The sequence below is a fragment of the Dermacentor variabilis genome, chromosome 4 (genome assembly GCF_050947875.1).
Source record: "Dermacentor variabilis isolate Ectoservices chromosome 4, ASM5094787v1, whole genome shotgun sequence".
Taxonomy (NCBI): domain Eukaryota; kingdom Metazoa; phylum Arthropoda; class Arachnida; order Ixodida; family Ixodidae; genus Dermacentor; species Dermacentor variabilis.
This window is the reverse complement of record NC_134571.1, coordinates 236,628,499-236,642,894: the sequence shown is the minus strand read 5'-3', so window position 1 is coordinate 236,642,894 and position 14,396 is coordinate 236,628,499. Positions and strand designations below refer to the sequence as shown.

Sequence of the window (14,396 nt, the reverse complement as noted above, 5' to 3'; positions counted from 1 at the left end):
CAAAGGCGGGCGGGCAGGCAGGCAGGCAGGCAGGCAGGCAGGCAGGCAGGCAGGCAGGCAGGCAGGCAGGCAGGCAGGCAGGCAGGCAGGCACGCAGGCAGGCTCAAAACCACTGAAGTAGGCAAAGGATGCTATTCGCATTAATACTCTCAATTCCTATTGGCTTGCATAGAGGAGTGGGCCACTTCCATTATACAATACTAAAGATTTTGGGAAGGTTTGTGGTTAGGATTGTTGGCGATGACATAAAAAAGGGGGTTCTGTTCAGGGCCTGTCGTCAGCAGGAATTAAATAAAATAAAGTGTAGTACTTTAAGTACTACGCAAGTACTAAGTACCTTTAGTACTTTAAGTACTTTAGCACTTTAAGCTAGTGGTCTATGCGTAAAAAGAAGCCAGGATGAACAGGTTGGGCTGCTGAGCACGAGGTCGCGGGATCGAATCCCGGCCACGGCGGCCGCATTTCGATGGGGGCGAAATGCGAAAACACCCGTGTGCTTAGATTTAGGTGCATGTTAAAGAACCCCAGGTGGTCAAAATTTCCGGAGTCCTCCACTACGGCGTGCCTGATAATCAGAAAGTGGTTTTGACACGTAAAACCCCAAATATTATTATTATTATTATTGAACAGGTCTTATTTCAGCTAACAATCTGCGAAGTGCAGTCAAACCCGGATATATCGAATCTTAAGGGGATCACAAAAAAAGTTCGATGTATAGGTAATTCGATATATAAAATAAACATTTTATAGAAACATTTTCGAGGTAGATTATACTGCTATTTGGTATGCACAATAATTCGTTATATGTGGGTTTGATATATTTGGTTTCGACTGTATACCTTATGGAAAAGACAGGTAGTTGTGCTTCTACAATTCTGGTAGGTTGAGTTGAACTTTCATGGCAAAAACACTGCATGGTGGAAATGATTTGATGTAATGAAACACGCTGAGTGATTGTGAATGCTTTCTAGTAAATAGCTTAGGTGCGCTGTATGTGGATCCTAGATTGATGATGCATACTGTAGTTTGGATCTTACGGGTAGTTTATATAGGAAACAGGAGCACAAGAAAAATTACGATGCAAGAAACCAAGTGCGCGACACACTCAGTGTGTGTCTGACATGAGAGATTGTTTGTTATGTATCTAAGTATGTATAAGAAGTGATGGGAGAGAGTATCAAATTGTTAATTTTGTAGAGAAAGGGTCTAGCAGTATTGCAATGCAAAATTCTCATCACTTTACATTTCATGTCCTTTAATTTATTAGGCAATGATTGCACCAGGACGACACATTATCAAGGTCTGCCTGAAGTAAGAAAGTATCTTCGGGGTTAGTTATCTTGCGGCAAATGACATAATCATTGGCAAACAGATGAATGGTAGAAGAAACAGTGCTAAAAAGAACTTTATTTTGGCCTAGTTGGTGTTTGCTGCATATCATATTGACTGCAAATAAAGACGGGGACAGCGGAAGAGAACACATAAACGACACAGGCGGTAACGTTCAACAGGTTTATTCACGGCAGCCCGTGGGCATATATAGACAAATAGAACATGCGCAGAACGCAGCAAACAAGAACACTCATCAGCCTACCGGGGCAACCAATTATCAAAAAAATCTATTTCCGATTGAAACAACCTAATGGAAGTGTCACCAACATAGTCTTGGCCTTTCTTTTTTATGTTACTGATGGAGGCTTATCAAGTTACTGATGGAGGCTTATCACATTCGTTGTATTCGTTGCCATTCCATCTTCACAGAATGAAATGGTTGCGTGGGCTTGCGATTTTTCTTTTCGTTCAGCATCGCGGTAATGTTCTTCGTCGGTAATCGTTTCCCGCCGGCGCCATTTACAATCTCGTTGCTTTTCCCTCCAGCGCTCCTAGTACGCACGTTGTTCTTCGGGTGTATGAACTATACATGTACATATCCGCCCCATCAATAACGGAGCTGTTTTTAGCACTGATATGTGATATGATTTAGCGCTGCTTTTATACTGCGATAACCTAGATGTCATGCTATTTTTCACAGCGAGAGTTCTAATCTTTTCCACATTTTGACATCTGTGCTGCCGCACTGTACCCGTACCTGATCCCACACAAAGCAAATAATGAAACCCATTGTGTATGGGTTTGTTAGAAATCGCCAAGACCGTTTCTGTTGCCGGACACCAAAAGAACTACGAAAAGTTAGTTATACACAGCTTTCGCTGTAATAGGAATGAAGAATGATATATTCACTCAACCTGGGCAAATAAATTAAAGTGGAAAATGCGCCTGGTGTTGTGAGGATCAAATCCAACAGATTAAGGGAAGAGGAAATCGTCCGCATAGGTTCTTTTACTAAGTCAGCGAAATTGAAATAATAACAAAGGTTAATTAATGCTGTGATGTCTGACAACTGTGCTATTAATGCTGTTCCATATGATAGATCTGAAAAATTAAAATCTCCCAGGACTAAAATGGCACAATTCGCGTGCCTAACAATAACGTTGTTCAGGGTGTGGTGCAGAAAATCGCAGAACGTAGAAGACTGAGGAGAGTGGTAACAGGCACAAATAATCGGATCTTTGTGTTCACAGTGGGTGCATGTGCATAGAAGCTCTAATGAGCAGTCGATAGGAAGACCTTGAGAATAATATTTTGTTGATGTTCCAATCTGCACACCACTGCCTTTTCTTTCATTGCGATCAGACTTGCAAATTTAAAATGATTCATATAATGAAGAATTTCACTGTCGTTAATTTTGCTCGACAGCCAGGTTTTTGTCAATACGACAACCTCTACAGACAGTCATTAATGATAGAAGATAAGTCACTGACTGTGCTTGTTGATCACAATTTTTGCATTAGTAATAGCAAATGATATGTTATCATCAGTTGCTTGATTCGTCTTTATCGAAGGTTGCTATGTGTTTTGCGAGTTGACAGAAACTGATGTGTGAATGCTTGTTTGGACGATGGCAGGATCTGTTATTTGAGCAACCTCGCGGATGCTATTGGTTTGGTTGCAGTGAGTAAAAAAATTGTATTTATAAACAGCCTACTGTGTTGCAACTGCTGCCTGCTTACCTTTTCATAATCGATGAGTTTCTTCCTTGAGTGGCGGGTTGACTTACAAAAATCTACCCCTGCACCAATTCCTGAACCTGTGAAAAAATAGCATCCCTTGTTTTAAAATAAGAGAATTTCACAATTATGGGCTGGTTTTTGTTAGACATGGATGTACCAAGCCTGTGTGCTCGCGGTATAGTTTCAGGCAAAAGTTCGGTTCCCAATGAGCTTAACAAAAGTGCACAATTTTTTTTTGTGATTGAGCTCAGGATTCGCTTGATGAATCAATTAAGCCGTAGAAGATTTGATTGGTGCTTCGAGAATGACCTTTAAAATTGTCTAGCCTGCTGTGCAGCTCGGCATTTTTGTCTCGGATTGCGTCAGAAACAATTTGCTGCAGACCAGTATTACGACACTGGTCCAAATTATCTACGCGGTATTCGATGGCAGCAAGCCTTGTGTTAATATTTGATGCAGTTTGTTCCAGTGCTACATCGATTTTTTTAAACTTCATTAAGCATTATCCCGAGCACATCTTAGTGGGAGTCAATGTGCACAGTTATAGATTTGACAACAAAAGCTAGGTGTGGCGACAGTTTTTCGTTTATGTCATCTGGGCCAGGATCCTTTTCTACATCATCGCATATCAGTAGTAGTTTGGTTACTTTGAAACAGCCTCATATAGTTGAACTGAGAATAGTGAGGTATGGGAAGAGCAGAAGAAATACTTTGTTGGATATCTTGCAATCGTAAGCGGAACGTCACCAACCTGCACCAGGTAAAGGAACAGGTTAACGGGTGGCTCCATTTCGGCTGTTCCACCGTGCCCAATGGAATGCTCGATGCATTGCTAGCTCCTTAAATACTCGGCGAGTGATGATGACATTATTTAGAGTTGTGTCAGCTGAGGATTAACTTGTGCGTTAAAACCCTTTGGAGCTGTGCATCGACATACAGGAGCGGGAGCCGAGTACTGCGCAGCTGAAGCCACTTTAGACCATGGCCTTTGAAGTTGCTTTAAGTTGTTCCACTGAAGCCGCCATACAGTAGAAAACAAGTGGTACCATCGATGAGCACCGGTCTTCCTTTGGCCTTATATGGGTTAATGGGTGGCTCCATTTGTGCTGTGCTGTTTCACAATGCCCACTGGCTTGCAAGAAGTGATGCTTTTTTTCCTCATTGCCAAAAATTGTTCTCACAGCAATGGGTGCAGCGAGGTCATTTTTGCCAGAACTTGTGGGGATGGTCGGCTTTCTCTCGCCCCCTGTTTTCCCCGCATGGCGCGCACGTCTCCTGGAATCTGTCTTCCCTGCATTGCACGTGTGTCGCCGGTAGTTGCGCAGCTATAAGAGAGAGAATGTTTTCCCCGCATGGCTCTTGCTTCTCCTGGAATCGGGCTTCCCTGCATTGCATGTATGTCGCTGGTAGTTGTGCAGTTGTAATAGAGAGGGTGCTAATGGTAGCTCTACCCAACGACGTAGATCCTCGGGCGTGATGGTAACCAGTTCCTTCCTCTTTGGCTTTGGGGTTGGTGGCACGAGCGGACATGTCGTGTTCCCCGCCGGCGCACTCTGTGAGGCCGTCCTGTCAAAGACTTCGGCGCAAGGCACTGGAATGAACAGACATGATCGTTAGAACGGGCCACCGTTCGCCTGACTACATATGCGAACGACTAGCTGTTGGTGTCCAGCATGGGGCAAATATATACCCTCGATACCCTGCTGTGGTGGTAATTTGGCTGGCTAGATTGGTATATAGAAGGCGCAATAAGTGCCCTTTTGATTTTTGCATTACTGCATTGTCGTTCCTTTCTTCCAAGAGCATGTTTGAGACTCCACAAACTTTTTGTCGTTGTTCAGTGTTGGGGAAACTACCAGAGTAATGAGCCTGTGGGTTGGATGGTCAGCAAGGCAGTCATTCAGCCCTTTAGGGTTCACGCTTAGGATTATTATCCAATGTAATAATTGGAGATGACAATATTGTGTAGTTGGCCTGTACTGAGTAGTTGCTTTTTGCTTAGTCTGACTCAAATTCTTGAAAATCTGCCAATCTGCCAACTTCTGTACCGCATTGTGAGTAATCTGTAGGCAATGGGTGCCAACGTCTGTCCCTGACTGTTCCTCCGTATGCTTATCTTCTTTTTTTGTACGTGTGTGTGTAATCTGTCATCTTTCTTTTAAGATGTTGGAAGGCTTCATGGCAGTGCATCTAGTGCCACTTGCCAAACATCATGACTGCATTTATAGATGTTCAAGAAACAGGAAATATAGTACATAATGCTTCCTTGTGCCAGGGTTGTTCGAGCAGCGGGCAGGTGAATACTTGCTGGACCTTGAGCATACAAGCCATGGCCTGCGGGAGCTTGGCAAGAAGGTCAAAACAATTGGTGAGTCTGCTCTGCATATGCTAATCGCTTTATCTATAGACCAGACTTCATCAGCCTAAACAAAGAAACCTTCGCTACTACGTTGCTAATACAGTAGTATCTCGATGATAAGATCATGGCTGATATGAATTCTACTTGGGGCTCTTTTCTGTGTTCCCTTTCCTACGAGGATCAGAGCGCTGTGTGCACTAGCCTCATCGCTGCAAAAACTTGCGAGGCCAGGTGGTTAGGATTCTGCTTGCGCAAGAATATGTGCCCGCCGGAGGTGTTGGGCATCTTTGGGATCCTTGGCTGTTCCGAGGGACACTGGAAAAGAATTGCAAAGATTCTGAGAAGTGAATGCTGGAGACACGTCCGCCTGTTGCAAGACTGGCTACGGCGTCTGTGCTTCAGCTTGAAGGGAACGGGTCCTGCAGGCTTCCGGGCTCTCAAGGGTTACTAGGCCCTGGCCCAGTCATGTGCCGAGTTCCTTTGGAACACGCGGCGACGGAGTTTACCCAAGGCCCCCAGAAAGCAGGTTGGTGCTGTTCCGGTGTTATACCTTGGAGGGGCGGTCGTTCCACAAGAAGTTGAGAGTTTCCTCAGCAGGGGACCGAAGTTCAGCCTGGAAGTCTCTCTGTGCAAGCACGAGGCTTTAGCGACGGCGCATAGGATTGCTGACAAAGTTCAAGCGAAGAGAAAGAACGTTGCCATTTAGAATGCGTTGATGTGATCCGCAATACTTTCAAAGGCACGAAGAAAGGAAATTCCATGGTGACATCGGTGGCAAGCTTTTTTAGGAACTCTGATCTCGCTTTGATGACGGCCGATAAGGAAGGAGGCTTTGTGGTTTTACCCCAGAAGCTTTTTAGTGATAAGGCCATGACAGCTGTCTTAAAGAACTTTAGGATTGTAGATCTGAATCCGTCTAAAGTGAAGGCAAAGGCGGTTGCACTATTAAGGGATCTGAAACTCGATCGGCTAAAAAGTGAAGTGGTGAAAAACAAGGTCACTGTGCTCTCAGTGTTCTTCAGTGCCAAGAGCCACCAGATGGAGTGCCCTTTCAGAGCCATCGTTACGGAAACTGGTTCCGGAAACTGGTTCCAGTCAGTACCTTCTGCGCCATCTGGGAAGCCTGGCACCTGACGATCCGTACAAGCTCAGCAGCTCAGACCGTGTGGCGCAAGTACTAGGGGATAACCTTTCTGCTGTTAACTCGGGCTTCTCTGTTGACATTGAAGAGCTGTTCTATTCCCTTCCCCACGAAGACCTGTACTGCGCAGTCCGGAACTGTATTGAACGATCTGGTGCTGTGTCATTCCAGAATGCGTGTGGTATTTCTGTGGAAGGTGTTCTAGAGTTGCTTAAGGCATATCTTTCTTCAACCATTGTGAGTTTTTAGGATAAATTTTATGTGCAAAAACGCGGCATCTGCATCGGGTCGTGTGTAGCCCCTGTTTTATCTGAGATCCTTTTAGCCGAACTTCACCGCTCGCTAGCGCAGGTACTTTCTGACGACCGCATCGTTCGTGTGTTCCGATACGATGATTTTTTAATTTTTTTAAATTTAGACTACAACGATAACTTAACACAGGTGGCATCGGAGGTTTTAACATCCTTTAAGTCTGCCTTTGCCAGTTTTAATTTTACTATTGAACTTCCTGAAAACTCTTGCTTGCAATTCTTAGACTTAAAATTATTTTTTAACGATCCCGACCACCTCTGCTGGGCGTACATGCCTAGGTCGAAAAAAGCACTTCTACCCTTCAACTCGAGCCATTCGAAGCTGGTCAAGAGGGGGATTGCGTCAACGTGCCTCAGGGCTTCGTTAGTGAAGTCCTGTCCACACAAGGTTCAGTCTATTTTTGATGCCCAAGCTGATCGCCTTCGGTCGGCCGGTTTTCCGTTGGCCCTTCTTCGGGCTGTTGCCGAGTCCCTGTTGAAGTCCTTCCGACCAAGTTCAAAGCCTCGTGGGGCGGATCCACAGGAAAGGAGGAAGTATGAAGTTATGCCCTATGTCCACAGGGTCTCGCACGGCCTGAAGAGGGTCGCGGGTAAATTCGGCATACAGGTTCTCTTTTCGTCACCTTGTAAGCTGTCCAGTCTGTGCAATTTAGCTAGACCTGATAGGAAAAAGAAAATCGAGTGCAGCACTAACCACAGGAACAAGTTTGTGCCTTGTAGAGCGAATGTCATCTATGAGATTCCGCTGAGTTGTGGCAACGTGTACGTTGGACAAACAGGCCGCTGCATTAATATTAGATTATTAGAACATGCCAATTCACTAGATGATTCTAGAGGACAGCATCTTCCTAAGCATTGCAAGACCTGCAGGCATGACGGCAATGGTTGTACCCCACTTTTCGGCAGGACTAAGATTGTCGGACGCGCAAGTGATAAGAAAGAGCGTGAAGTAATCGAAGCTTTAGAAATGGCGAGATTAGGGCCGGATAAATGTGTTAGCGAGACTTCCATACATTTGTACCGCAAGGAGTTGGCGTTTCTAGGCTTGACCACATGATAGCGGCATTGGCCTTTGCGGTTGGTGCGCATGCGTTCTGTTTGTAGGAAGGTGGCGTTGGAGCATAAAACCAGTTCTTAGTCTGCGCCTGTGTCGTGTGGTTCTTTCTCTGTCTAGTTCTTTTTTGCGCAGTTTTTCTTTGTTCTCATAATGAATTTCAGGATGATACGAATTTTCAGAAGTCCCGGCCCGAAGATTATTACCTTACAATGTGCTCAATGTTGGTTGTGTCGAACTGCTTTTTGCGCTGCATAGAACGATACCATTACAGAACGATTGATACATGGTGTTACGTTTCGCCTCCGACGTGCGGTATAGCCGGCGCGGATGCAACGGACGCCGGGGCTTCGTTCACAGCGGCGGACATTTTGGCCAGTTCAGCGCTGTCCCAACGCCTCCCCCAAGCGCGTCCAGGCATGTTTCAATGCCACGTGTCTTCGTGTGTGTGCGTGTGTGTGTGCATGTTGGTGCCCACGCTTGTCAAAGTGCGGCAGCCGGGGAGAGGAGCTCCCCAACTGTGAAGCGTGCAGGTCTGACCGGCGCCGGCCCGGCGGATACGTCACTTCTTGTCACAACGTGTCCGGGCGCCGCCGTCACGTGCGCCTCTATCGAGCCGTTCCTTCTTGCCCTCGACTCCGAGAGTATAAAAGCAGCTGCCCCGGACGCCAAGAGAGAGGCTTCGATTTCTTCCGTCAAGTAACGTGGTCTCCCGTTTTCTCCACATTGGTCGACCTGACCGGCCGCTCTTTTGCGATGCTATAATAAACAAGACGTTAGTATGGTGGCTAAAGCCGCCGATCTAGCCGAGGAGTTTGTGACGCGTCGGGCTCGCGGAGCTAAGGACGGTCAAAAGGGTGGATTTGGTTCCAAGTTTGAGAGGCCGAAGTTCACACCCATGAGAGCAAGGGGGGACACACGTAGTGCGGATGCGAGGGAAAGCAGTCCGACCGAACGGAAGGAGACGGCGGCAGCCGAAGCCGAACGCTGAGAGCGGTTCGGGACGAGGCAAGCGCGCGTGTGTTATACGTGCCAGAAGCCGGGTCACTTTTCGGCGCAGTGTCCAGAAACAAAAACAAAAGTCGTGTTTTTGTCAATATGCAGCACTGACGAGAACATGAAGCTTCTGGAGCCTTACATGCGAGACCTCGTGAACGGGAAAGAGTGCCGAGTGCTTCGTGATTCCGCAGCTACAATGGATGTAGTTCACCCCTCCTACGTAGAACCCGATATGTTCACGGGCGAGTGCGCATGGATCAAGCAAGCCATGGAAGCTCATAGCGTGTGTCTGCCCGTAGCTAAAGTGCTTATTGAAGGACCTTTCGGAGCTCTTGAGATGGAGGCCGCAGTGTCATCTATGCTGCCCCCCCCCAGTACCCGTACCTATTTTCGAACAGGTCCGATCACCTCCTGCGCGAGAAGGGGCTTTTGTTTGGTGAGGCTAGCGTTCAGGCCTCAACTAGATCGAGAGTTCGGGAGCTCGCTGCAAAGGCGGTAGTTGCGGGGCCGACGTTGTCGAACAATGAGAAAGGGTCGGAGGCGCAGCAAGCTGATATTCAGAGCACGTCCGAACTGAATAAAATTGAGCCTGTAGCGTTGAAGGCATCAGATACTGGAGAGGAAATGCCCGACACGGGAAAGTTAGAAGAGCTATCTGCAGATTTGCTCATCGCGCCTACGTCAGGTGGACTTAATAGTTTGCTAAAAGTCAGCCGGTCGGCTTTGATAGCTGAGCAAAAAAATGATGGCAGCCTAGAAAACATGCGCTGCAATGTCAAGGAAGGTATCGCCAAGAAAAATGCTCATTTTGTGGAAAGAAGTGGGGTCCTGTACCGGAATTATCTAGACCGCAGGGGAGTGGAGTTCGATCAGCTGATCGTGCCTCAGTGCTACCGTCAGGATCTGTTGCGCTTGTCGCATGGAGGTTCGTGGTCCGGGCACCTAGGAGTTAAGAAGACTAAGGACCGTCTCTTGCAAGAGTACTATTGGCCAGGATGTTTTCGTGACGCAGAACACTTTGTGAGGACATGTGACACCTGTCAGCGGGTGGGCAAACCAGGGGACAAATCGAGGGCGCGTTGAAATTGGTACCTATCATTACGGAGCCTTTTAGACGGCTCGTTATTGATACAGTGGGACCTCTGCCGGTAACAACCACGGGGTACAGACACATTTTGACTGTGATCTGCCCAGCGAGAAAGTTCCCTGAAGCAGTGCCGCTTAAAGAACTCAGCTCAGTTGAGATAGTCAAGGCACTACTTTCCATATTTGCGGGAGTTGGTTTTCCTGCGGAAATCCAGTCAGATCAGGGCACAGTGTTTACTATCGCTTTGACGACAGCCTTTCTCGAAAGGTGTGGGGCAAAGCTGTTACACAGCTCAGTGTACCACCCACAGTCGAATCCCGTTGAGAAGCTCCACTCCGTCATGAAGTGCGTGTTGAGAGCATTGTGTTTTGAACAACAAACTGACTGGGAGCTGTGTCTGCCTGGGGTGATGTTTGCATTAAGGACCGCGCCGCATGCGGCTACGGGGTTTTCGCCAGCTGAGCTGGTGTACGGTCGCTCGCTGCGGTCTCCGCTTCGCATGCTTCGAGACGAATCACTGCCCTCTCCAATGGCTGCAGACCATCTCTTCCAAAAATGGCCGCCTCCTGCGCTGGAGCCTCGCTTTGCAACAATATTCCTTTGAGGTGCGTTACAAAAATCTCAACGGTAATGCCGATGGTTTAAGTCGAGGGCCCTAACGTAGGAATCAACCTCAAAGTTGTTTGTTACTGATGTATTCTTCCTGAGGGAGGATTTTTAACATATTGCTTTTGTTTAGTGTTTCAAAGTCATGACGTGCTTTCTAGTGATTTTCCAATTTGTGGACGCGTTCTGAGTGCTGCTAGACTACTGTAAGGAACTAGGCAGTAGTATAAAAGGGGAAAGAGCCTGGCATGGCTTAGTGAGGGTTGTTTCGTGCTTGCTGACTGAGCGGTTGAGTTTCGGCGTAGTTCTAACGCTTGCTGGGAACGAGAAAAAAAACGGCAACTCTCCCGAAGTCACTTTGCAGTGTCCTTTGTGAACCTGAAAGTGACAACGAGGCCTTCTCGGTGCGCTGCGCTCAAGAAACGCCGAGGGACGACCGACTTCGGTTATGAGCATCATCGAGCGACATCCCTCCGAACAGCGGATGCAGTCCCCTGACCATCGGGATCTCATTCTCCCGGCGGGGTGGTCTGTTACGTTTCGCCTCAGACGTGCGGTATAGGCGGCGCGGATGCAATGGACGCCGGGGCTTCGTTCACAGCGGCGGACATTTAGGCCAGTTCAGCGCTGTCCCAACGCCTCCTCCAAGCGCGTCCAGGCATGTTTCAATGCCACGTCTCTTCGTGTGTGTACGTGTGTGTGTGTGCATGTTGGTGCCCACGCTTGTCAAAGCGCGGCAGCCGGGGAGAGGAGCTCCCCAACTGTGAAGCGAGGTGGTCTGACCGGCGCCTCCCCGGCGGATACGTCACTTCCTGTCACAACGTGACCGGGCGCCGCCGTCACGTGCGCCTCTATCGAGGCGTTCCTTCTTGCCCTCCACTCCGAGAGTAAAAAACACAGCTGACCCGGACGCCAAGAGAGATGCTTCGATTTCTTCCGTCGAGTAACGTGGTCTCCTGTTTTCTCCACATTGGTCGACCTGACCGGCCGCTCTTTTGCGATGCTATAATAAACAAGTTGTTCTGTTAGCAGTCGACTCATCCTTTGCCAGGACCTTCGGATGCTTCCAGCTGTGCCCCAGGCCGCCAGGCCAACGCTACCCTTGGGGCTTGCGACCCAGATGCAACAATGGATGAACACGACATTTGGCAGAGCGATGAAGACGACGACGAGGTGGCTTGCACGTGGGCAGATCAGACATCTCTTGCACTAGTTTTCTTCGTAACTAATGTCTGCAAGTCACATCTAAATATTTTGTAGATATATCCTTTGCCTACATCTCGGCTCTGTCACACTTTGGCCGAAGGGCAGGGTGTGTCACGCCTTGCAATGGCACTCTGCAGCGGCCGTCATGTTGGATATCTGTCCGCAATGGCAGAAAACGTGGTGCCTATGTAAGCGCCCGCGACTTCAACGGTCGTGCTGGTGCAACCCTGGGATCCTGGCACATTCTGTGGTTCTGGTTAAGCAGATGGCGAAGACTGGCTCTTGGAGTATGAACGCGCGAGTGCTAATAGCTGATGAGACCCTACCCTGATGTTGCCAAACTTTATTTTCTACCTCAAAGGCACTGCTAAAGTATGGTTCGATAACCACGAAGCGGAGATCAGGAGCTGGGACATCTGCAGAGAAAAACTATGTGACTTGTTCGGGAAGCCTGTTGGCCAGAAGGTCGCTGCGAAAAAGGTGCTCACGTCACGTGCGCTGACGTCTACAGAATCTTACGTCTCGTACATTGGAGACGTGTTATCACTATGTCAAAAGGCCAATGCTGAGTTGCCGGAGGACAAGATTGGGCATATCTTGAAAGGGATCACTGATGATGCCTTCAACCTTTTAATGTTAAAATTTCTCTACAGTCGACGGTATTACAAAAGATTGCCGGCGCTTTGAGCAGGCTAAAAGCCGGCTCATTGGCCATGTGTTTGCCCGTTTTCCCAGCAAGGCGGCAATGTCCTCTTACAGAGACCACGTGGCAGCACAGCCATCAGTTCCACCAGATCAGGTGACACGGATTGTACGCCGCGAACTTGAGGCCGTAACCCCAGCCCTAGTTCACGCCGGTGACTCGAGCTCGATTACAACTCCATTCGTCCAAGCCATTGTCCGGCAGGAGCTCGCCAACGTGGGCATTCAGTCTGCGTGTACTGTGGCCAGCCCAACACAAACTTCATGGCGTCTGGCCTCATACTATTGACAGCAGTGATTTGCTATTCGATCTCGTGACCCTGCTACGTGGAGAGTTACTTGTCACCGTATCAGCCACGTCACCCGTTACTCTGCCACCTGCTGGTCCTCGCCGCCTCGAACGCCATTTACCCCTTGCCGCCGTTCGGACAGCAGCCGCTTCCCACCTTCAACCCAGTCGTATTTCCCCAACACCGATGCTCCCACTAAGATAAATAGTCGTTCCCCATCGTTAGGGAACGACTGGTCACATGGTCACCAGTCAGGCTCGCCTCCGAGCCGTTGCTCGCCATCTCGCTCACCGCAGCCTCGCTGCCCGTTGTCCCCCTTTAGTCCTGCACTTGTATATCAGGAAAACTAAGCAGTGCAGCGTCCAGAGAACAAATCCACTTCGGATGCTGCTGATAAGACGAGGCTTGCTAGACTTTGATGTTGATGGCGTCACTATTTCTGCGCTCATCGACACTGGGCTGCACATCTCTGTGATGAGTGCAGATCTTCGTCGTCGCCTTCATAAAGTGCTCACACCTACCGCTCCCTCACATCCCCAGACCGTCGCATATCTCGACCGACGCAGTTTCGGAAACAACAAGACGAGCGAGCTGGGCACGAATCAGAGGCCAGCGACAGATTGCGCGCCTGCTGCTTTGCGCCAGCTCCAGTCTGCCTCGCGTGTTAGCGTCTCGCGCGCTAGTAGTAGTAGAAACATTTATTTCGAAGGGAAAGAAGTAGTTGTCGAAGGCTTGGGCGGCGGATGGAGATAGGGTGTGGTGTCAATATTGAAGTGGCCTTTTGATAACAAGAATTAAATCTAGCCAATTTTCGGCGTTGAGCAAGTGTAGGCAAATCAAGCAATCGAAGAATTTCAGAAACAGGGTCAGAATGATAATACCAAGAAAGAATGAACCTTGTGGATTTTCTCTATCTTCTCAATGCGATTTTTTAAGCCTGATTGAAACGGATCCCCCCCCCCATATGACAATAGAGGGACTCCTGCCATTCTTGGGGTGTGCACCGCCTCTGTCTGCATTGCTGGTCGTTGGACTTCAGTCCAATTTGCCGTCATTGAGAAGTGCCACCATGACCTAAGTCTCGGCTTAGATTTTTTGTCCAGTCATTCTGCCTTAATTGACTGTGCGAACGGTGCTCTTAAGTTTGAGCTGCCCCATCTTCCGGACATTCCAGCTGACATACCATCACGCTTATGCGCTTGCCATAACATTCGCTTGCCGCGTCAAGCTGCTACATACATTACTTTGATGTCTTCACATGATATTCCCGATGGCGACTACATCTTGTCTCCTATTATCGACGTTCTGTTAGCCCGCAATGTCGCCCTTGCTCACACCATTGTTTCCATTACTAAGAATACAGTGGTCATTCCCCTTATCAACGTCAGCCTGTTTACTAAGGCTATCCTGCAAGGCATGTTGCTGGCCACCATTTCCGCGCTTGATCCCTGCAACATTGCCACTTTGGATGCAGATGTTTCGCCATCTTCTTGCTCTGCCAACTTCGCTCCTTCGTCTCTCGATGGCTATAACAATATGATTGCTACTGATCTGACCCAGGCATAAGCTC

General features: G+C 48.3%; 1 protein-coding gene across 10 annotated transcripts in view; it reads left to right on the top strand.

The window, feature by feature from the left end:
- LOC142580219 (DENN domain-containing protein 2D-like) overlaps positions 1-14,396 on the top strand; it is a 674,834-nt gene that overhangs the window by 589,893 nt on the left and 70,545 nt on the right. For 9 of the 10 annotated variants that reach the window (XR_012827652.1, XM_075691127.1, XM_075691125.1 and 6 more), the window contains one exon: positions 5,347-5,439. The exons of the other annotated variant lie outside the window; for it this stretch is intronic. Coding sequence is in view for 8 of the 9 variants with exons in the window: in XM_075691127.1 (XP_075547242.1) it covers positions 5,347-5,439 (93 nt within the window). In the remaining variant the exon portion in view is untranslated. The remainder of the gene's footprint in view (positions 1-5,346; positions 5,440-14,396) is intronic. 10 annotated transcript variants of the gene reach the window in all.